Source organism: Rhea americana, unplaced genomic scaffold (assembly GCF_003343005.1).
Source record: "Rhea americana isolate MKP2758 unplaced genomic scaffold, rheAme1 scaffold_14, whole genome shotgun sequence".
Taxonomy (NCBI): Eukaryota; Metazoa; Chordata; class Aves; order Rheiformes; family Rheidae; genus Rhea; species Rhea americana.
The window spans coordinates 4740377-4764419 of record NW_028185483.1 but is presented as its reverse complement, the minus strand read 5'-3'; the positions used below and the strand labels follow the sequence as shown (position 1 = coordinate 4764419).

General features: G+C 37.7%; 1 protein-coding gene across 1 annotated transcript in view; it reads left to right on the top strand.

Moving 5' to 3' along the window:
• Positions 1 to 24043, top strand: part of COL4A4 (collagen type IV alpha 4 chain) — a 75727-nt gene that overhangs the window by 37747 nt on the left and 13937 nt on the right. Inside the window, exons 19-39 of the mRNA XM_085298596.1 lie at positions 934 to 1038; positions 1591 to 1755; positions 2313 to 2405; positions 3054 to 3217; positions 6003 to 6075; positions 7349 to 7455; positions 7885 to 8068; positions 8852 to 8920; positions 10007 to 10111; positions 10619 to 10837; positions 11708 to 11869; positions 12549 to 12719; positions 14500 to 14643; positions 15308 to 15415; positions 15662 to 15840; positions 16886 to 16949; positions 17498 to 17572; positions 18034 to 18141; positions 18425 to 18532; positions 22159 to 22230; positions 23022 to 23150. Coding sequence (XP_085154722.1) covers positions 934 to 1038; positions 1591 to 1755; positions 2313 to 2405; positions 3054 to 3217; positions 6003 to 6075; positions 7349 to 7455; positions 7885 to 8068; positions 8852 to 8920; positions 10007 to 10111; positions 10619 to 10837; positions 11708 to 11869; positions 12549 to 12719; positions 14500 to 14643; positions 15308 to 15415; positions 15662 to 15840; positions 16886 to 16949; positions 17498 to 17572; positions 18034 to 18141; positions 18425 to 18532; positions 22159 to 22230; positions 23022 to 23150 — 2604 coding nt within the window. The remainder of the gene's footprint in view (positions 1 to 933; positions 1039 to 1590; positions 1756 to 2312; positions 2406 to 3053; positions 3218 to 6002; positions 6076 to 7348; positions 7456 to 7884; positions 8069 to 8851; positions 8921 to 10006; positions 10112 to 10618; positions 10838 to 11707; positions 11870 to 12548; positions 12720 to 14499; positions 14644 to 15307; positions 15416 to 15661; positions 15841 to 16885; positions 16950 to 17497; positions 17573 to 18033; positions 18142 to 18424; positions 18533 to 22158; positions 22231 to 23021; positions 23151 to 24043) is intronic.

Sequence of the window (24043 nt, the reverse complement as noted above, 5' to 3'; positions counted from 1 at the left end):
TGATAATAATGCTGTGTGGAAGTTATTTCACAGCAACAAGCAGTAGAGGGCAGCCAAGCTGGCATCTCACAATTAGGTAACCTCTACCGTAAGATGTTTAAAAAGAACTTCCCATACAGTGTAGTTCTAGTGCAGCAAATGCTGATCCTGAACACACAACTTATTTACAACACAACCCTAGATTAGCAGAACCTCCTCATTAGACAGAGACTCAAACCTAAATAGTTACATTTGTTTTCCATTGGTCTCAGTATGTTTTCAGCTCAGGTGGCAAAAGACTTAACCCTATGCTTAATTTCAGTATTTCAAGTAGCATTTAATCATGTGCACAGTGTGTGAATGGATATTGACATATTCCTAAATTTTTTAGAAAAACAGGGTTTTTAGCAGGGTTTTGTGAGAGCAGCATCATTATCAATATTTTGCTTTTCCAGTTTAATCAAACCCTTATGTCTGATTCAAGTTTTCCTTATCACTAAGTAATTACAAAAGTATTTTTGTTTGTTATTGCAATGTTCAAAATACACTTTTTAAAATCTGGAGCATTTCAACTAGGATCATCCTGAAATGACCTCCTTGGTAGCCTTCTCAAATGTATGTAACATCAGATGCACATTTATTGGAAATGCTAGAAGTATTTATTTGGGCAAACACTTCTGTAGGTGTTTTGAAATATGTAGATATTACTTTTACTGAGTGACAAAGATTTTAAACTATATATCCGTGAAAAGGGCAGTAATCCTTAGATAAGCAACCAAATCCTCCCACCTTGAAATTAGACTGTTACACATTTAAAACTGTTTCATAAAGACTAAAGAGAAGTTACTGTATTTTGTGTAGTTCCTGAATTATAATTTCAGTTGCAGTTTAATTTAGATTTAAGCTGTCAATTGCATAAGATGTTAAATTCACATATTTTAAAATTCTGTGTAGGTCTACAGGGAGATCCTGGATTTCCAGGTCCCGTTGGTGATACAGGGTCAATCGGACCACCTGGCCCTGCAGGCCCGCTAGGAAGACCGGGAGATGATGGAACAAGTAAGAGATGTAGGAATTAAAATGTGAACAAAATGTTAGCTCAGCACTTAGGAGTAGCCAAAAAAAGAATGAAGAAGCCTCAAATAGAACATTAGGAGTTACTAGGAAAGGAACAAGAGATAAAACAGAACACTACTGTCCACTGTAAATGCATGGTTGGCCTGTATCTGGAGTGCTGTGCCCAGAAATTCTATTTGCTCTCTCAAAAAGGCATAAACAAGGGTGATCAAAAGTGTGGACTTTGCTATGTGTAAGGAACAAAAAGGTTGGCTCAGGTGACTGGAAGAAAGGATAATGGGGAGGGAGAAGAGAGGTATTTGAAGGTCYAAAGCAGGATCCTCTTTTCTCCGGGGAATTCTAGAGAACCTAAAAATTTAGAGGTCAAAACTAAACAAAAAAAGATGCRTTTCAGAGGATTTAARCCAGTTAAACCTTTGTTGTAGAARCTCTCCTGCAGGACAGTCCTGAATGGCCTATAATTTCCTCCTTGCTATCTCATAGTAATCCTTACTGTGGTGCTATATAAGCCATACAACGTTATTTTCTTTACAGGTCTGCCTGGTCTGCCAGGAACAAGTGGGGCACCAGGACCGCAAGGTTTTCAAGGTGACCCTGGTTTCCCTGGAACAGGTGAATCAATCCCAGGAAGACCAGGATTTCCCGGACCACCAGGATTACCAGGACAGCCAGGAAGACCAGGCTTACCTGGACTACCCAGTAGGTTCAGCAACAATAGCAATTTGTGCTGTGAGAACCTCAGTCTGCACATTAATAGACTCAAGAGTGCAATGAGAGAGCACTTACAGAAATTTTCTTTCTCCATCACTTTTGATATAAATAAGTAGCATGTTGATATAGAAACATGTTTTTTCCCATCAATTGTCCATCAATGAGATATCAAGGTGTTCCTAGTTTTCTGGGTGACTTAGACCCACAGACTAACACATATGAAAAATGTCCCTTAAAAATACAGCACCTGAATTTAAAAACAAAGAAAATTGGAGAGAAGCCCAAATCAGTATCCCTTAGTAAAGAAACAAGATCCCTAAAATTTAATGGTGGGAAAGGGGAAAAAGCACTTTTTTGAACATGAACTCTAGCCAGACTGACTTTTGTAGTATGATCTGTAAGCAGTGACTTAAAGCATTTCACTAGATCTCTAGTTCTTGTGTGAAGATGCCAAAATAAGGGAAAAGAGAACATGTATATTAAGTTGTGGAAACAGTAARCTAAGCCTGATTTATATTAGCTGTACCACTTCTGTTTCTTCAAAGGTATAATTTGTACTGACAGAGGGATCCCTGGAGAACCTGGAGCAAAAGGTCAGACAGGCCTTCCAGGAAGAAAAGGTGTAAAAGGAGAAAAGGGTAAGTATGCCTGAGTAGCAACATTTTAAATGTGAGACCTTTGCCAGACTTATCAAGTGCTTCAAGTCTAAATTTGCAAGCAGAAGTTTATGGTAACGTGGAGGATCAGGCTTATCAAAAGGGGGAGTTAAATGGCCTGTTGGCATTGTGGCTTCTAAGTTAGTAGAGTCATCCTAATAAAGCAGTTTCTCAACACTGTAAAAGGTTACTGATACACTTCTTTTTTGAAGGCCATGATGAAATAAAATAGTCTGTGCAGTACCCCCACAAAAAGATATAAACGAGGGTGATGTGGATGATCAAAAGTGTGGACTTTGCTATGTGTAAGGAACAAAAGGTTGGCTCAGGTGACTGGAAAAAAGGATAATGGAGAGGGAAAAGAGAGGTATTTGAAGGTCCAAAGCAGGATCCTCTTTTCTCCGGGGAATTCTAGAGAACCTAAAAATTTAGAGGTCAAAACTAAACAAAAAAAGATGCRTTTCAGAGGATTTAAGCCAGTTAAACCTTTGTTGTAGAAGCTCTCCTGCAGGACAGTTCTGAATGGCCATGATGAAATAAAATAGTCTGTGCACTACACATACAGAAAAGACAAAGGCAGTGTTATTAATTTTGCAACTATTTGAATGTAATTTTGCAACATTCACATAGGAAATCAAGGCCTCTGCTCATGTAGCCCTGGTCCTCCTGGTCCCCGTGGTATACAAGGACCTCCAGGTACTCAAGGAAAGAAAGGGCAAATGGGATACCCTGGAAGACATGGAGAAAAGGGCAACCCAGGCTTATCTGGTGCAATGGGATCACCAGGGCTCCCTGTGAGTAGTTTTCATGAGCTTCATTAAATAAATAACATCTCTCATACAAGAGATATTCAAGAGGTGAGGGGAGGAAACTGCCCTGAAAAACTCTCTAAAAGTTGTATCTGCCTCTCCTTATTGCACAGTTTTATAGTTTACTTATGATTTTCCTTGCAGCAGGGGGCAGAGTTTTATACTGAAGGACAGAATCTCATACTGTATCTGTGGGGTGGTCAGGAGGCTTGGGAAGACTGGTGTGTGTTCATTTTGTTTTGGTTACAACTTGTTTTTACTTTTAGTTTTGAATACTCACCATTTTTTCATGATAATATTGTTGACACACAAATTTCCTCACTGAAGATTTTTCTCAGTTATTTCAAAGGAAAGGATTTCCAGCAAAATGTTATTAAGACAAAGAATTGCATGACATCAACAGGTCAAGATGAATTTTATGTCAACATTCATGTGAGGGTGGCAGGGGAGGGAACCCTTCATTCTAGTCAGACATTTCAAGCAAATTTTCCCCCTTTTTTATAAATTACTTGAAATATTTAGAACAATGTCCTCAGTCTTAATTTTTTTGATGAGGCAGTCTGAATATAGAGTCTGTCACTCCCACAGATTATGAAAGACAGTGTTATTTTTCAGTTGTGTTTATCCCTTTACTATTCTGTGTTACTTTATAATCTCCCACTTTCAGTCACTACTCAGCCAAAGTTTGTTCTCTGTGAGGACCTGCCACTAAAGGCAACCCCTTGTCTCTTAATGATACATATATTAGCAACAAAGCTGAAATGGAATCAAGATTTTGCCCTTGATTTAATAGTACTTWGAAGGAAAAATTACTATAACCATCAAAATATTTTTTTTCTATTTGCATGAATAGCTTACTTACAATGTAATAATTTTCATCAAAGTTTCTCAGAAATAGAAATTGAATGAACTTTTAGTACAAAAGTATGAAAGAATTATTTCACATCTGCACACAGTCTTAATTTTCTCTACTACCAGTTCATTCCAGTCTTAACAAACCTAACATGCAGTTTTTCATAAATGCATTTATAAGGCGGGGGCTGGGGAGGGGAGGAGAAGGCCTTATAATAACATTTTGAAGTTACCTTTACATCAGATGCATATTTCCAATGCAATAGGGTCTGTCAGCAGGATTAACATATCTAGGTCTCGAGCTCAAATTTCCTTTGATATTTCCTTGGTTGATAACTTATTGGATGATGCCTTTTGCCTAACTCACTGAAACTAGCTATTAATTCTGGAAACAAACTTATTTTCTTTAATATGCTTCATAAAGTATATCTTATTTCCCACAGTGAACAATAATTCAAAAMCCCACTTAATCTAATTGCCTTTAATATACATTTTAAGATGAATTATTGGACCAGTTATGATTTTGTTCCACTTCAGTATGCTCTGGTCTGGCACTTGGACTGTACATCCAGCTATACCTAGCTTTTTGATGATTGGTCCATCACAACAGAGCATGTTTAGAGGAACGGCTTGAATTTTCCAAAACATTCACTTTCAAGAAAAAGAAAAAAAATCTTTATGAGACTGAAGGAAGGAGTTGAAGGGGTACTGTCATTCTAGTTCCAGTGATTTCATTGTAAGCTTTCCATTTGTTTTTATTTTGCTTTTTCTTAAAATCCTCTCTGAAAGTATGTTGAAAGTATGTTTTAGCCCTTTAGCCATTTTGAAGGAATGCTTGAAGCCTTGTCCTGAACACTTAGGTATCTCTTAGATTACTTAAGTGAAAAACAGGAACAAAGTTTTCAGGTTGGAGAAAAATAATTCACTTTGATGCAGGAGTGCCGTCGTCTAATGCATTTTGCATCTATGTACTTTTTCTKTTTTTTGTTCTCTTCTCAAATATCTTACTCAGCTTCTTGAACATTAAAGACTGGGCACTGCCAACTTGAAGACATTCTAACAATTAGTCACTGCTAGTTTCAGATATACCACATTTTTCAGAAATCTCCTGCATATGTTACATTTGCTATGGTTTACAATCACTCTGTAAGTTGCATTTTCTCCACCTATTTCTTGGTGAAAGATTTTGAATAACAGAGGAAACCAGCTAAATAATAGTCCAGTTTTCCAACCTTGGTGGGCTTTTAATTCTGTGTAAGTTTCATAGGGCAAAATGTATTTACCACATGTACTTTTGCAAGACCACTGTTACCTATCATGATGCATAGAACAGACTCTGCTTGGAGAACCGAGAGCTAAGTCAATGTAAAAATATAGGAAAGTTCTTTTTTCCTCCCTCTAATCCTGTCAAGTCAGACTCTTCTAACAGTGCTAGATACCAAACTAGATGYAGATCAGATTTTATATAGCAGCTTTGCAGGTTTTAACTAAGCAGATGAACATCCTCTACCTACCACCACATTCACCTGGGGGATGGCAGCCTCATTCAGCAGTTGTGATGCTCCAGTCGCTTGCCTCAGTGGATTCCGGATCACAGTCTGCAATGGGAAGAGTTTGTGAATTCTCTTAATATTCTTGCATTTACAAGCTACAGCTGAACAAAGCCTAATTCTTTCCTGCATTACATAATTTTTTGTAGTTGTTTCTCTGTGCATTTGGCAGAGTTAGGCTGAAAAGACCAGGCTCCATTCAAATGCGTACATAGATGTCAAAAGAAATAATGTTTCTTTTCTCAYGTATTACCCTAACTGGACTAGTTTTAGAACCAGTGTAAGAAATTGATATTTAATTCCAATTATTTTTATTGATTCATTACTTCAGAGTAACTGACACTTTTTTGTTGTTGTTCAAYGGTAAGGGGACACCTGGTTCTGCTGGACAAGATGGTGAAAAAGGAGAGAAGGGTGATCCAGGGAGAATTAGAATAAAAGGTAACTCTCTATCTTATCATTAGGCTTTTTGTTTCCTATATGATGTCTAGATAATGAAAAACCACATTCATGTACTCATATTAAAACCCTAATTTGCCAAGTTACTGAAGTCTAGAAGTCCTGTTTATCTAGATTTCTTTCTTGGTACCATCTTTTTCATCATCACCTTGCTCAACACAAGTTATGCTTTTTACTTTAACTGAGACAAGAAACGGGTTTAACAACTTGCTATTAATGGTAACAAATGACTTTTCATGTTGTGAGTGATAATCGGGGTCCTATCAAGGTCTATATAGCTAAGATTGAACAGAACACAGTTCTTGTCAAAGTATGAAGAAATAYTATTTTACAGGAACATACCTCCTGAAGTGCCATAAGCCACTACCTCAGGTGTTAACCGCCTTAAACCAACACCATTCTCTCTAGGAAAAATTTAAATCTCATTCAAATTTCTGCTCCCATTTCTAAAAATGCAGTCATTGAAGAGAAACAGTAGGCCACCAGTTGCACAACTGAAATTCTTGCAGTTAAATAGAGCAAAGAACCTCCACAGATACGGTTATGATTTGCAAAAACAAAAGAAATTGAAAACAACAAGTTACAGTAATCTGACGGCAAAGCTTAATTAGAAATGCTAAATTAATTATTCAAAATAAAGTCCATCTTACTGTTCATGAAATGTTAGTTTAGTTTTGGATGCCTGTGTGTGTTTACAGACATTGAAGCAGGGCAAAACATTTGCTGTTTATTTGCAAAGGATTTCTTGATGCAGCAAAGTGAATCTTTGGGTAAGGATACCCAAAGGACTGTGTCAAGAATCCTTTATTTTCCTGTATACAAAAATAATGTTTTTATAAATAATGGACATATTGGAAGAGAAATACACACATAGACGCACACAAAAATTTGGGGAGTATTGATGYAAATGTTCTACATCACATGGCATGGCTATATCCTGTTTTCACTGAAATCAAGGATTAAAACTTCAGTACCAAAACACTTTTACTCTCTACGTATGGAATGAATGGAAGCTGCGTTCTTGTGGTGCCTATAAATATGCCTTTTACAGAGAGACCAAGTTGTTCCATGGAGTGCCAACTACATTTTGGGCTTAGAAAGGCAGTATATCTCATTAAGGAAACCTGAATTCAGGAACCGAACATTTTTAATATAGATCCAGATGTAAAGAATAGTTACCCAGCATTTACATGAGCAGAAAGAAATAAAAAAGCTGCTGTGAATATTGTATTTCATTTTTTAAAATTGTTTTAAGGAATAAAAGGTGAAAGAGGTCCTAGTGGGGTTCCAGGATTTCCAGGCCAAAGAGGTAATGATGGCAGAGATGGGGAAGTAGGATTGCCTGGGGAAAAAGGAGCCAAGGTATGTTTAACTTTCTGTGAATTTTTTTCTGTTTCATTTAATATCTTGTTTTACGAAAGGGCTAGCTACTTAAAGTATAATTTTATTCCAAATTCTTAGCAAATTAATTCCTTTTATAGTTTTGTTAATCAAACAAAAATCATAGTTATTAATCATCAAAAAAATATTTCCTTATAAATACTACTTTTCATTGAGGGATTCCTAGGTATAATATATGCATATACTGTGTCTATGTTATGGGATTCAGGAAGATGCAAACTCTGCCYTCTGTTGCCTTTGAATATTTTAAGCTGCTCGTATCATCTATGCAGTCCCTTAATTGTGGTACAGTGGTTTCCCCAGATACTTCTCTAACACAGCTTTTGATAATCAAAGAGAAGAAAGAAATTAGGTCTTGTTACTTCTTATCTACAATTTCTTTTGTTTTAGGGTGACTCTGGAGTAGCACTGCTGGGTGATAAAGGGTTCCCTGGGGTCCCAGGAAGTCCTGGGGTAAAAGGACGCGCGGGATTACCTGGCTTGGGATTTCCTGGCCCACCAGGAGTCAGAGGAGTCCCTGGAGACTTTGGTGATACTGGGAATGTTGGGCCACCTGGTCCAAAGGGTCAGAAAGGTAATTCTGGTTAATTACAAGAGCTAGATCATGAAATACTTATGGAACTATAACAGATACTACYAAACATGTATTATATGCAGTGTTATTCATTCATTTATAGTTATGCAGAAAAGCAGTTATGGCAAGCWTAGTGGTCATGTGAAATATGTCCGCTGAAAAGCAGAACGCTGTCTGCATTTAACAGCACACACTGGTGAGATTATGAGTCACTAGGGGCCTTGAACCTGCAAACTGCTACTTGCACCTTGTCAGAGTAATTACTTCCTGGAGTGAAGAATATTCCTATATATCAGAATTTGCAGGGCAGGGCATTTTTGCTGAAGGACCAGGARGGATACCTGAAGTGCTTGAAGCTCAGTCTTTGTTTAGAAATAATACCTTTTAAAAAAACGTTCTACACTGATATCAATATGAGTAAACCAGAAATGTAAACAGAATTAAGATTAAAATGWCATTTCTTTCTTTCAGTGCAGACTATTATAAAGACAAGTTTTTGCTGACACAAAGTAAAAATACAATCTTTGTCTTTATACAACTGTATTACAATATCTCAATTCATTACCAATAATATATATAAAATAAGCTGCAAGAAAAATGTGTTTTAAGTTTCTCCACCAAACCTTCACCAAAAACATAGCAGATATGATGATATGTATGAATAGTCCCTTCTCTTTACCTGTGCATTGTGTGGTTAATTTCACAGAAATATTACAGTAAATGGTCAGACTCCAATTATTCACAAATAAAAGTTGCCAGTTCCTTTTTCTCCTCTTGCTTCAGGTGAGACAGTCTGTATTACTCCACCATACCCTGGAAGTCCAGGCCCCCCAGGTTTTAAAGGTGTTCAAGGTATGTTTACTGATGGGCAGATAGTGGAATTTTCTGTTTTTCCTGATTTAAATTGATTTTTAATGCTAACTAAAACAAACAAACAAAAAAGCTATTATAAAGCATATAGGATGCATTCTAGTTTTTCAACAGAAACGTGTCTCAAAATGTGAAACTGCAAGTGCATAGGATACTTATCTAATATTACCAAAGTCTTAACAGCTGCAGTTTGCATGATCAAAAGGTATGCAGACTGCCTCCATATAAATGATTACGTGAAGGTAGCTGCGTGAAACTGTCCTGCTTTAATTAAAATGCATCAGAGAGGCTGTAAAACAGGCAGATGGTTGGATTTGGACAGGACCTGGAATACCTACACTGGGATATCAGGAGAGCAAGGAGTGTTAAGTAAAGATATGCTGCAAGCCTGTAATTTCTAGAGTATTCTAGAATATTGTTATGAATATTGTTCATGCCAAGTTATGATTGAACCTAAGATCTGGACATTTATTACSAAGACTTCCCCTGTTCAAATTAATTTAAATTCAAAGAACTGAACCAGGATCTGGCCAAATGTTGCTTACGAGAGATGCTGACCAGAACAACTAAGGGGACTGGATTTTCAAGCTGTCACTGTAAGATGGTGTTACACAGCTCCCTGACATCAGTATTGCAGGTGGTAGCTAAATCTCACACAGATGAGAGAAGAGGGATTAGTGTACTGAGTTCATTTGCATCATTCCAGAATAAACTTATAGCACAGGTATATATATGAAACTGAGTTGACAACCATCATTCACAAGGTTAATATTGTTGATATCCTGTGACATTAAAGCTATATAACAGATTATTTTTACTGATTTACTCTGGAGATTTGCAGTTTGCTGTTTATAGATTAGAATACCAGTCCATTTAGAAAAACAGCAGTCATGCATTTGATTGCCAAAGTGGCAGCTTTTGCCCAAAATGGTAGAAACACACAAACCACCTGTCTTCAAAGTACATGTATTTTCATATAAATCCCATACTGTATAGCAGTATTGGATAAAGATGCAGTACTGTTTCCCTAGAGGTTTAATAGGTTGTGTATTCTCTTTCTCTTCCCAGGACAAAAGGGTTTAAAAGGACTTCCTGGTCGTCCTGGACCAAATGGCTTTGATGGGCAGAAAGGCCAGCCAGGCAGGCCAGGAGCAGGAATCCCTGGGCCAGAAGGTAAAATGTGCTTTTCTTAGTTCAAGAGATCTGCTGGTCAGGCTGTAATACACACGTATAGGCTAAGGTAGCTATCATAGTAGATTAAAACGGGAAGTATATTTCAACTAAAGCTGATGGATAGAGGAATCTTTACCAATTTCCTTTCCTCCAGCAGGTATTGCAGTGACCTAAAATTCAGTGCACTGGAGGAATTAAGTGCAGTGTATATAAATTTGCATTGGAAATTGAGAATGATTAGTACCATTTTAGCAAATAGATTGAACGGAACAAAGAATAACAGTACACAAGATAAACAGTTACTGTCCCAAACAAAATCACTGTCAGTTCCCGCAGGAATAATATCTTTTATTCCTCATGTATCATTAGCTGAAATTTACTGTATTATGTTATTTTTCTTTGCATAGTGATAATTTAGTTCTGGTTATATTTTCATTACAATGTTCAACATCTCTTAAAAGCCCACTGAAGTATCCACTATTTGTATTTAAAAAATCATACTGACAGGCTTTCGAGGCAAAGCTGGTGATCCTGGTGATGAAGGTGAAAGAGGATCTACAGTTGATGGTAAAAATGGCCCTCCAGGCCCACCTGGCATAGATGGTCAGAAAGGTGTTCCAGGTGATACCACGTATGGTCCTCCAGGAATCCCAGGCTATAGGGGACTGCCAGGACCACCTGGTGCTCAAGGAACAAGGGGTGATCCAGGCATTCCTGGGCTTCAAGGTATGAGCCAGTTTTTATGAAGCATTTCAATATGTTCAGAGAAGAAAGTCTGAGCAAGGTCAGTGCTGCGTCTGATGTAACTTACCCTTACATGGATCCATAATGCTGACTGTGAAGATACGCCATATTTTTACATTTGCATTTTTACAGCTGATCAGCCACTGTGGAAGATCTGCACTGCAGGAGGAGGAGGATGCCTTTCCCCAATCCATGGAGTAACAATGCAGCTTCCTATTGTTACTACTGTTATTTGTCTCCTAGGGGTCATCTGTGATTAGGGTCTTGTGCTCTGCTACATATATATACATGCAATCCTTGCCTGAAATTGCTTATTCAAATCTGAAAAGACTGGCAAAAGAAGAGAGAACACTGAGGGAGAGACATTGAATTCGTTTGCTCAGAGTTATACAGTATAACCCCCAAATCTGTCTCTCCATGGTACTACATCCTTCCTGGTTCATAGCAGATACTGCTGTTTCTTTCAGTAGGTCCTCCTTTTGCCTCCACATACACATGACTTTCTGTGCAGAGAGCCCCTGTAGAAGTCAGTCCAGCTCTCTGCAGCTGGTGCATACTTGTGAGCTCCTTCCATTCTGCTCTCCTAAACATCAGAAACAGCTAGTGTCTCATGCCGTAAAGCCTCTCCTCACCTAAGGCAAGAGCTGAATTTGTATTTATCCTATTAGGGAAGGGAGCTCTCCACAACAGCTAATTCTAGATTGTAGAAAAGCATCAGTTTTTGCAACTTGTGCAAAAACTAGGAGTAAAATATTCCAATAACTGAGTATGTAACTTCAGAGTTACAGTTAGGAATTCTAAGGGATGGTGAGTAATGGAAGGGAAACGTTTTACAATGCTCTTTGTTTCCAGGTCAGCCTGGCACCCCAGGATTTCCAGGTGCCAAAGGTTCTAGAGGCCCAGAAGGTGATATAGGAGCACCAGGCTGTCCAGGCTTCCCTGGTCTACCATGTGACTTGGGCTTACCAGGGCCACCAGGATTCAGAGGTGTCATGGGCCTGCCAGGCCCTCAAGGTAGACCACGTCCGTCAGGTTTTCTCACAGCACTAAGCTTTGCATATCTTTTCTAACAAACTTAACCACACTTTTTGTGGCTAGTATGACAAATAGAGTTTCTATAGTTAGTATAAACAGAGGCCATTCCTTAGTGGGGGGTGTATATTACATTTTATACATTCCCTTTTACTCTGGGAATGTATAATGTGCATCTCAGATTTTGCCCAACTTTCCTTCCCATAAATACTGTTTCTTAACTGGCTGAATAACAGTGTGTTTGCTATGGAATAATAAAAAGAAAAGTAAATTATCTCTTACACTGTTGTCCTGACTAACTTATCTTAGCTCCTGACATTACTCCTGAATTTTATCATCCTTATTCTTAAGCATAAGTGTGATTTAAGGACAGCTGGAAAAAATATGTATTGAAAGTACTTTTGAATTAAAAGTTAGGATTTTTCACAAGAAGCTTCCACTGGTATTTCACTCATAGAAAACAATGTATTCCAGCTGAAAATCTAGACAGAACCAAGATTCCCGTCCAGCATGGTGGCAAAACTTTTAAGTCATTTTGTCAAGTTGATGATACTCTAATTCACACCGAAATCTACAACTTTCTAAACACAATTGCCGAGACTTTTTTCTGCATTTATGTTCAGCTTACATACATAGACCATAATAAACTGTTTTTTCRCAGGCTTACCTGGCTTTAAAGGTCAGAGAGGAGACAGAGGCCTCGTAGGGCTGCCTGGACTGAAAGGTCTCAAAGGCTCTCCTGGCTCACCAGGCCCCCCAGGTCCTCCAGGCCCCCGAGGAGTTCCAGGACTTCCTGGGGATAGGGGAATGCCCGGCTTCCCAGGCCAAACAGGTATGTTGAGCATTGTGCAAACCTCTGCATCTGTAACCACTTCCATAGTGCTTTCTGTAGCTCTTTCTGCTGCTGCTAAGAAATACTTTGCACTCTGTTTTCTTTCCAGCTTCTAGAATAAGGCTCTGCAGCAGGGAAAGGCAATAACAATAGCATCCTTTGTTTTTTCTCTTATAGCAAAAATACAGGAATGAAAGGAGTTTGAAAATTAAAGAACTACTAGGACATCCTGAAATTTTGCTTGTTTTATAAGAGCTTGCTGACATATTTCCATGTACTATTTCCTGACTATTTGTAATAGGTTGTTATTGTAATATAACAACAACAATATACTTGTTACTATATTTAGAGTATCTGCTTTACTAAGACAGTGTTTGTATTTTGTGCCTAGGATGTATGCTGATGAGCAAAGGAAGAAGTAGCTTCACATCATGTATAATACTTTAGAAAGCGAGAAATTGTGCAACAAATCCCTGCTTACACTGGGTTAAGAGCTGCTCAAATATGAAAGCAGCATTTAACTGGGCATTTCCACAGGTTTTAGTCCAAAACTACATTTACCACTGACAGAAAAAACAATCCAAAATTTGAGGTGCACTAAGGCTGGATTAACCTAGTTAGCAGAGATACAGGTTAGAGGTTTGCTTGGGTTTAGCTGAGGTTAGATCCCATTGACAATTAAGGAAAGGAATAAAAAAGAAAAGCCCATCTTACTGTACGAGTTATCTTTAGACACCCTTTCCACAGTTTTTTCTGTAAAACAAGTTCTTGTGCGACCTTCCCATTATCTGGGAAGGAATCCTAAGCTATTCCAATGCAAATAACTACAGCATAACAACTGAACAAACATGGGTGAGCAAGGACAGGAGGCATAATTGTGGGGACATTCACACCTAGATTAAACTGAGTGCTGGTTACCTGGCAGTGACTCTGAAATGAACATACGTCCTGAGAGATGCTTAAGGAGGCATTAAAATGTGTACATGTGGAAATAGCCAAATTCTTTTCCTTAAACTTTAAAATAATTTTATTTGATTTGAAATTAAGAATTGAATAAGATTTTAAATCCTGAAGGAAGAACAATTTCCAGAAAAATGAGAATAAGAGAAAGTGAAATGTCGACTGACAGGGAAGTTTCAAAGTCACCTGAACCATTTCATGCCCCATGTCAGCATAAAGCATCATTAAAATATTTTGGGTACTCTGCTTTCTTTTTTGTGAAAGGATACAGCTGATGGGCACTGGAGGACATGACTTTTAAAAAGATGTTAGAGAGACTTAACTTTCCTCATGATTGGTTAGTAGGGTGCCAAGGAGCTTCAGGTGCCACTTTTCATTACATCTAATTATAGCCTTGCTCCCAAATCATCACTGGCTTGTGAGCAAAAGTTTTGAGCAACTGTAGCAAAATCACGTTTTCCTCTGTCAATCTGGACAATAGGATTCATGACTTCTAACAGCTGCAAGCAAAATCAGATAGTGGCTTAGATTTTGTATTGCATTTAAGGCATATGTTGGAGATAGCTGCTTTAGTAATAAGCACAGCCTAAATCTTGGGGTGGGGGAGGAGTGGAGGGGATGTTTTCTTCAAGCCACTCTGGATTTCTACACAAGTTTGGAATTGGCTTGAAGCCATGCTCTAATTATTGATTCTCCAGCTTTGCTAATTTCCTGGGGAATCTTTCTAAACTCCCTACTTCTTGCTTTATACTCTTTCTTAGAGCATGACAGCAACAACATAGCAGACTGAATATGTAAACAAATTATTTAATATTACCAGGAAGCAAAGGGATTCGAGGACCTCAGGGATTCCCAGGACTCCCAGGAACACAAGGGCCAACGGGAATCTCTGGTTTAAAAGGTGAAGGAGGAGAAATGGGTYTTCCTGGGCCTGGTGGAGAATGTGGGGATTTGGGAATAAAAGGTATGTAAAAATCAGCTTCACTCTGTAGCTTCATTATTACTGTGTTTGGTATATATTTACATTTGCTGCTTATTACAACAGTATATATTCTCTTCCATTGCCATATATAAAAAATCCAGTTCTCTCACTTTCAAATACATAATGAAAACTCACTAAAGAAAAAATTATTTCCACTCAGATCAATAAATGCATTTACTGCTGTAGATCAAACATAAAGTAAGATCACCATTTCAAACAAGCCTTGAACTTTGTCCTATACACATCTGAAACTTCAGATTTTTCACCTTTCCTATATGGTCTGTGTTGCTCAGTCTATGTAAAGTGTACAGAAAATAACTTCTTTAAATATTAAAATGGAAAAGAAAATAACCATTTTGAACATGTAGTCATTAAAAATCAAAGAACGCAGAGTGGGCAGTACAATTGCCCTCTTTCATATTCCAGCTAAGCAGGGAACAATTCTGATTTAACATAGGCTCAGATGCTACTGATTTAAACAAAAAGCAAGAGAAGGGGGAAAAATGGTATCAGCTGTGAGCCTGCTGAAACAACTAGTATCTGCATCAATACCTGAAGACTCTATGAGGGAAGTCTTCACTAACATTATTTTTCATGACATTTTTAGTCACCAAGGATTTACTTACATTCCATGTTTGGTTCAAAGGTGAAAGAGGACCTCCAGGAGACAGTGGCTGCATTACCTTTCGGCTAGAGAAAGGACAAAAGGGGGAACCAGGGTTTCCTGGCGAGAATGGATTTAGAGGTGAAAGAGGTAAGTCCATAAAACAAAGCTATGCACAGGCACACATTCATCTGATCTGGTAAAAATGGCTGGTGTTTTTCACAGATTTGGACTCACAGTCTAGCTACCCCATTATATTTACAGATTCTTAAGCTGTATGAGCAGACTAGTTTCTCTGAGCATTTAGCAAGGCAATAAAAAAGTGTGAATGCACAACCATACTCAAAATCAGTGTCAAATAACAGCTTAAGTAAATTTTTCTGCAATTAACTTCAGGTGAAAAAGGCAATGCTGGTTCCAGAGGCATCCCAGGACTTCCAGGGAAAAGTGGTCTCCCAGGACTGCCAGGTGACCATGGAGACACTGGACTGATAGGGTTTCCAGGCTCACGGGGTTTTCCAGGACCAAAGGGCTTTCAAGGAATTACGGGTTTTCCAGGACAACCAGGTGACCAGGTACATTGAAAGTGACAATAGAAAGTCCTTTGCAGTTACATCTCTCCTGACTCCAAGAAATATGATACAGGGTACTTAACGTGGTACTTGTGCATTAAACCTTCCTCTTGAGAAGAGAGCCTCAATCTCATATGAAAAGTCAGTTTCTTAATGCAACTCTTCAATGCCTGGAGTTCATCCTMGTGAAGGAACTATAGTCAGTGTCAATGAAGGGCCTCTTGCCTCTCTCCTARATGCATGTTATATTGCCACTTGGTAGAACTCTAGCCTATATGTCACTATTTAGGGAAGGAAGTGGATGCACAATCAAGCCTTTAACATCAAGCTTTTAACAAAGCAGTCAAGCCACTGGCTTGGAGTCCTCTGTGCCCATACTGGCAACTTGTACTGAACAGAACCTAGGCAGGCACTATTGCTCAAAAACAAATACAAAAAAGGAAGCATACATCACATATGGATGCAGGGGAAAATTCTTCCCTGGCTTGTAGGTTGTGTGGGTAGGCAGTGAGATTATATGAAGCATAAATCAGGGCTGTCTTTTGGGAGAATGTGACATATCTTTACTTTTTCTGAGCTTAGCCTGTATTTTATTGTATTTATTAGAAGAGAAACTGTATTTTGCTTATTCTAGCTCATTATTTAAAAGGAAAATTTTAAAAAATTACATTTTTACTGTTATATCACAACATGTTTGCGTAAAATATAATGTTTGGTACGTTTTCAAAGTACCTTTAAAATCAAATTACTCAAGCCCTTTGTAGGAAATCTAAAATGTTCAAGCCAAGTATTAGCCCAAAGTATAAAAGCATAAATTCAAAATGATTAGAAATTCTGATCTAGAGGTTCTTGGAAGTATTAATGGTCAGTGTTGGACCAGTAACAAAGACAGCATGCCTTTCTGTTGAGTTTAACTATAGTATTACTATTCAGATTGATTGCTAGTCTTTTTACCACTGTAAGAGAATCAAATGCTCTTGTAGATCATTCCTATTACATGTTATATGTCATACATGAAACATTTTTATTTTGTATATAAATAAATCAGGGTGATGTTGGCTTACCAGGATTCCCTGGAAATCCAGGACTTACTGGCTCAAAAGGACCTAAAGGTAATATGATATAGACTTGTTTTTCAAAAAGAACAGTATTGTTAGGATGTATATACTTTGATACATGCTGAGCACTCACTACACAGGAGAAAACAGGACAGAAATGAACGTAATTCAGATGGGAGTATCCTTAGAAAAAAGTCTGATACACCCGAATGCAATTAGGTGTTTAGCTATATCGCATCTTAAAATAGTTCTTAGTAGTTTAGCAGATAGATTTGTGTCAAATTTCATGGAGTTTTAAAATTCCAACCAAAACCAGGAAAAGAACCCACTTGTCATGTAGCTCTTAAATCTGTCAAATCAAATRACAGAGACACTACTAAACACACTAAACTGTGTTAGCACTTCAAGGTAGCCTGAACTGACAGATAATTTCTGTGTGCCAAGGTATTTTGCATTCTCTGTTCTCTCAGTCCATGTTACAGAATTGTCTTCTAGCTGTTAYTATCTGTGAGTAAATTATCCAAGCCTACAAAATTGTCAAGTTTTGGTTTTACGGATGAAAAAAATACTTGTATCAAATGAAATTTGTCCTACCTTAACAGGTGAGAAAGGTGACCCAACTGTTCTGCTTGGTACACGTGGTCCTAAAGGGCCTCCAGGAGATCCAGGATTACCAGGTACTTCTCTCTATTTAAGGAAAAAGTTGGACGTAAGAAATTTTCCAGAAGTTTTTTTGGGGGGTGGAGAGATCAGGAAGAAGCTCTGCTTTCTCTAAGTATTGGGCTATCGTTTCTGTAGTTACAAACCAAGGGGTTGGAAAGGCATCAAAATGTATAATATGGCTAGCATGAACATAGGAGGTACAGCATGCTATTGTCTAGTACACCAGTGATGAACATCCTGAGATCTACCAGAAGAAAACCTGGCTTGGCTGTATCTTGCTAGCCATTTCTACTCTTTCTTTAAAGATACCACTAGAGAGATCAGAAAATTCAGTGCTAACAAGTAGATGAAGTATTTAGAATAGAATTCTTTTTCCATTCAAGAAAAACCTCACTGAACTTTTATGTTTTTAAATATGAGATACAGATTGGGTAACTTACTAAATGAGAAACTGCTAGATTTTTCTTTCTTTAAGGACTCTGTGGATTCCCAGGAGAGAAGGGTTCATCAGGTATCCAAGGGCAACCTGGAAGACCAGGATCCAAGGGGCAGCCTGGATACACAGGCGTACCTGGATTTCCAGGTAATGCCAAAGTTTATAAAGCAGTGTCATGTAACAGTTCAAGAGATATAGAACAGGCCAATGCAGCTGAGGAAGCACCTCTGTGGAGGAGACTATTTTAGTATTTACAGTGGGCAGCGATAGAATCTGTTCAGAGTCTCTTAGAGAAGCAAAGTTGGTCAGTTCTTCAGATACTCCCATATGCTTTCAGGTACCTGAGAATAATGCTAGTGTTGAATAGCGTAGAAAAAAAAACCCAACAGTTTAATGGATTTGCATATTAAAGTTCTTTTTTTGTCCTCAGGTGCTATGGGCCCTCAAGGGTTGCCGGGAGAACCTGGAGAAAAAGGGAAACATGGATTTTTGGGACCTCCAGGATTGCAAGGATTAGCTGGTCCCCAAGGCAGAAAAGGTAAGCACCATACAGTGGAGTTCTACTGGTAAAGTAACAGCATCAGATATTACTGTCCTTTTAGCACTGAAAATGTAAAAGAGCTTTCAAACATGTCTAATATGAACATGATTTTGACTCCATATTCCTACAGACCACTAAAAGAGTTAAGCCGGTTCCCAGGATCTTTGAAAATTCCACTTAAGTAACGCAAATGCTACCTCCTCAAATTAGGCTATGATGTAAACTGAGTAAGGAAGAAAGCAGAAATGTATTCTGGCTCTTCTGATGTAACTGATGGCAGAAGAGAAGCAGAGAAAAAGACTCTTTCTGCAATAATTCAGATTTCTCACTTTCACTTCCATTATGCTGCGTTTTACCTTTTGACCATGGAGTGCCACTGTTCCTCTTCAGAAAGAGCAGACTGCTGTGGACAGTTTTAATGCTGAAAAAGTAGTGTCTTCAAACACAGGAAACATCTCAATTTGTTTTATCAAGTTGTGATCATGAAAATAACTTTTTTTGCAAAAAAAAAAAAAAAAAAGTTTTTTTTTTCGATTGTATGTACAATCATTTCCCCCAAATCCTAAATTACACTTTTCACAAGGTTTGTTATGTTTACATTAAACACTGGTTCATCTATACAGTTGTTTCTGTTGGAGAAAAATATATCATTAAAAGTACAGTAAGTGTTAATAATAAAATTATAATTTTATATATACCCTGTGATAGTGTGCTTCATAACCTGTTCCTAGGTAAAAACAGTAATATTAGTGACCCATATACAGATATCACAGTAGAGCAACACCTGAGTCTGTGACAAATGGTTAGAGAGGACAGTAGCTTCACTTTTTCAATTTCAGCCTAAGAAGAAATGGGAAAGGTTTCTTATAGGCTACTGAAAAATTGAATGAAAAATGGAAATCATTTAGGACTGCTTATAGAAAAGTAAGTGGTGCTGGCTTAAACTGTCGTGACAGATTCCTTGCTGGTGCATAATCTGCAAGACAACATTTAATTGTCTCGAACAATATCTATCTCGAACAATGATATCTAAGTTTGAAGAAGAAAGAAAAGCATTGTACCCCGGAAAACTTCTGCATAGCAGATGAATCCTGTCCATCTTGTTATGAATGGTCAGACACTTCTCTGCTACACTGTGTAGAAGTTGTCCCAAGTTCTGCAAAGGAAACATAACAAATTAACACATATGCTAGGGAAACAAAATTTCAGTTCCAAACAGAAATTCATTAGAGACCAAGTTGCCTGCTAAGGCTTAGACTCTATACTGCCAGTATAGTTGAAAAGAAGGGATAGTATCTTTGAAATTCTACACAATGATAAAAACTAAATTGAATTAGTATTTTTAATAAATAACTAGCATTGGAAGTGAAATGTTAAACTGGTTGTTTGTTGTTAAAGTCACAGCCTTATTAGTCTAATTATTTCTTATTTACATTACATGTCTCATGCCTGAAGAATTTTTAGATTAAAAAATTTAGTCAAATAGCATCTACCAAAGAACAATCACATTTTCTTTATTATAGAGCTAATTCTACTTAAGGATTCAGGCTGACAAACCTTACTTATGTGAATAATCCTTGATGAATCAAATAGCATTAGTAACATCAGCAGAATTACTTGTGTGAGTAGAAGCTCAGTTGGTCTGTAAAACACAGAAACCGTGGTTCATATATAGGTCAGCCAATTCAGCTGTACCTAGAAGTATGAAACTATAGCAGTCTAAAATCTAGAATTACAAGTGTTGATATTATAATGGATTGTTGGCAAATGTGTTAGAAATTCCCTGGAAAGCAAGTAAACCAGGCCATCAATTTTGACTGAATAAGCTAAAGATCAAAACACTTTTAAATGGTGAACTGGATGCCAGGAATCATTAAAGTTCATAATAATTTTTAAAATATCACTGTTAAATTTCCCAAATTGGCATGCAACTATTACATAAACTTGAAAAAGGGAACATCCCCAAAGCACAAGCAGGCAATGGAAAGTATTGAAAGTTAGAACAAATGTCATGAAAAGTTAAAGAGCAATGAATATAAGGGCACAAAAGATATTACGGGTTGGATTACTAGCATTCCATATTATAAAGGGGCTTTCTTACGTAATAGAATATGTTATCAAGGTCTTGCAGTTTTTCAAACAATCTTCTGGATTGAATTTTTTCTGGGCAGGTGTCTGCTTTTTTTACATATATATAATTTTAACTAAAATAGTTCTGCAGTTTCTGAGAACAATGCATTGGATTATTATTTTCTGTGTCAGTTAAAGAAAGAACCCTAGTAACCTTTTACTTTTCCCTTCTTAGATGACCACATCTTTAACTTTTATATTTTGCTGGTGAACCACTTGAAGGAAGTTCCTGTTGTGGTTCTTTCAGCAATTTGTCCCCAGCAAATTTGACCCGCTTATAAAATTAAAAAAAAAAAACAAAAAAAACATATCCATTCAATAAGTGCTTAGTAGAGCAATAAATTCTCCCATGATTCATGCTTTGGATATACAGCAGATTTGTATAGTGCAGGACATTTGGGACCAAGCAGAGGAACTGGCATATAGAACCTCTGTCTCTTCTGCCAGAAAATGGCTAGACAGGGATAGGTAAAACTCAAGACGTGTGGAGAAAAAAGCAGCAGAACTGGATGGGAAGGCCTATATGGTAGCATCAGGAAGTGGCAGCAGGAGGAAATTAGGCAGAAGTAATCAACAGTGGTGAAGAGACAATAGGCGCTGACAGTAGCCCTGAACACCTTGARGACCTGTGTCCATTATAGTCTATTAATCTCCAGAGAAAGAAGCATCTCAAGTCTATTCCTCTGTCTGAAATCTCTCTGAAACCTATTTGCCAAGCGTCCCATCAGTTATGTCAAATCTATTTCCATTACCAGTTATATCCTTAGCATGAGCAACACACCCAAACATTGTATTCCTATTCAGGTGAATGTCCAGCTGATTGGAAGAGAGGAGGGGAGAAACTCTATTTTAAACACTAAGGAGGTCTTAATGTACAAAAGCAAGCTATATTAAGAGAACTTTAAATAGGTTGCAGTATTAAACAGCTTTAAGTTAGGAAGTACTAGAAATCGGATGGCTTCCATCATGTATTTTCTAACTTGTGATTGTTCTAGTTTTAAAGTGTAGCAGAATTCTGAATTATGTTTTTGCCTGAACTAGGAGCATTTTGACTCATTTATTTCCCAAGAACACCTGGCTATTACAGGGTCACATAGTGATAATGTGGCTAACTTTGGACTAGTTAATTGCAGGTAGTGGTACCTACATCTAGCCACAGTCGTTTGGTTCAGTACAGAGTTAGTTAGCCCATGATGAGCTTCCTGCTGTTAGCTGCAGTGCAGAAATACTTAAAGGATTAACGTGCATGTTTTCTAATTGCTTTGACATGAAAGGGTATTATGACTGCTATTTTCAGATTTCCTTCACACTCCCCTTTCCAAGATGACTGCTCTCAGTTACAATGTGGTCTCCTCTTCACTTGCCAATATGAATCAAATTCAGCAACTATTCTGTCTTGATCCAGAATGTTGTCAGCAAAAACTGCATAATTTTTAATTTTGACTGTTTAAAGGATTTTTGTGGCATTCAATCACGCCTATAATACCTCTCAGGTCTTCCTGGACTGCCTGGACTAGATGGCTTGAATGGACTAAAAGGTCAGAAGGGTTCCCCAGGAGCTCCAGGTAAAGAACGAAAATAGCCACGTGGAACACAATCTCTTCAATGACTGAATGTACAAGGAATGATGCATGTTATTTTGGTATTTGCCTTGTCCAGAAGAGAACATTAAGGGTCAGGCTAAACTTTCAAACAGAACCTAAAGCTAATAGCCTTATAACACACCTGCAGTTATTTGTGGAGAAAACTTTTAAACTTCCATTACTCACACAGTTTTGTTGGAAACTTTTAGAGCTGTTTCTACAATGAAAATATTCAGTGCAGATGATTTAAAGTAAAGCCAAATCTCTAGTTTTTTTTGTATGTAAAAGATAAACTAACAAATTAAAAGGAGACTTACAAAATCCCAGCCCCATTAAAGTCAGTGGGAGTTGTACCACAGACTTCGGAGGAACCTGAACTTCACTCATGCTAATCTATTTGCAACTTTCAAAAGATGTTTTTGAAGCAGTATTAAAATCAGTGCTCACCATCTATCTAGAGATTACAAATCTATGCTAATAGAAAATTAAATTTAGGACCCTGAAATCAGTTTACATTTCAAATTACAGACAATAATACCATATAAAATAACCCCTGAAGAAAGGCCCTAACGAAAAGAGCTTAATTCCTTTGAAAGAGATGAATGAATAAGGGCCAGATTCAACAAAGCTCTACCCAGCTTTCATGAGAAAATCATAAAAGTAGTGCTAGACAACCCTTGCAAAGAAGAACATCTGCAGCTAGTATTTCTATTGTGCACATCTGTAATTGTACTCACTGTAGGTTACATGTACATAATTGTTTTCCTATAAAGGTCAAATTGAAATAGGGACCCCAGGATACTCAGGAGAAGCTGGACCAAAAGGAGACAGAGGTGAACCTGGATGGCCAGGTATTTCTATTCCAGGGCACCCTGGAGAAAGAGGATTCCCAGGATTCCCAGGTAAGGAAGGTTTTCTCTTCATCAGACCTTGCAGACTTGAAATGAAGAGCTGGCTCTTCCCCAGTTAGCATGAATATGAATACATACACAAGAGATTCCCTCACAAAGAGAACCATTTCTACTGCAATAACACACTGGCACTTCCTAACTAGGCGCAGATACCCCAATATTTATCGTTTATTATGTTATAGGACAGGAAGGAATGAGAATTGAAGGCAACAGATTTGGACAGATTCAGGGAACTGCTAGGAGTTGCCTCTTGGGAAGAAATTCCTAAAGAAAAAATGTGCAGGAGAGCTAGTAGTCACAGAAATACAGTAACTCTGTCAACTGCCTTGATGTAAAAGAAAGATGGAACTATATCACAAGGTCACTATGATTATTTAAGAGCTTTGATGATGAAGGAATTGCACAGAAATAGGAAGAAGCAAATGATTGAGAGAGGGGTATGAAGAAGTGGTACAAGATGTAAGGAAAAATCAGACAACATCAAGTACGGACAGATTACAGGATCATCAAAGCAAACTACCGAAGATGAATTCTGATGAGGTGAATAACTGTAACATGAACACACAATCAGCTGTTTTCTCAATTCAAGCMGTTACCAGTTCTCATGGACTGAGGGAGACAACACAATGATGCTGCTGACTAAAAAAGGAGAGAAGTTTTTCTCTGAGATTTATTAAGGCTACTTGACATGGGATAGGCAAGGCCTCCTCTGGAATATTGTAGCCAGCTTTGACAGATTAGGGAACACTCATTAGAAAGCGAGTAGAAGAATGGGATTGAAAACAAGCTCAAAGAAATTAGATTTGTTTTCTGTAGAAAAGATAAGGTAACAGGGTACAACACATAGTAATAACCTTTCTGTATTCAAAAGTGTTATGCAGAGG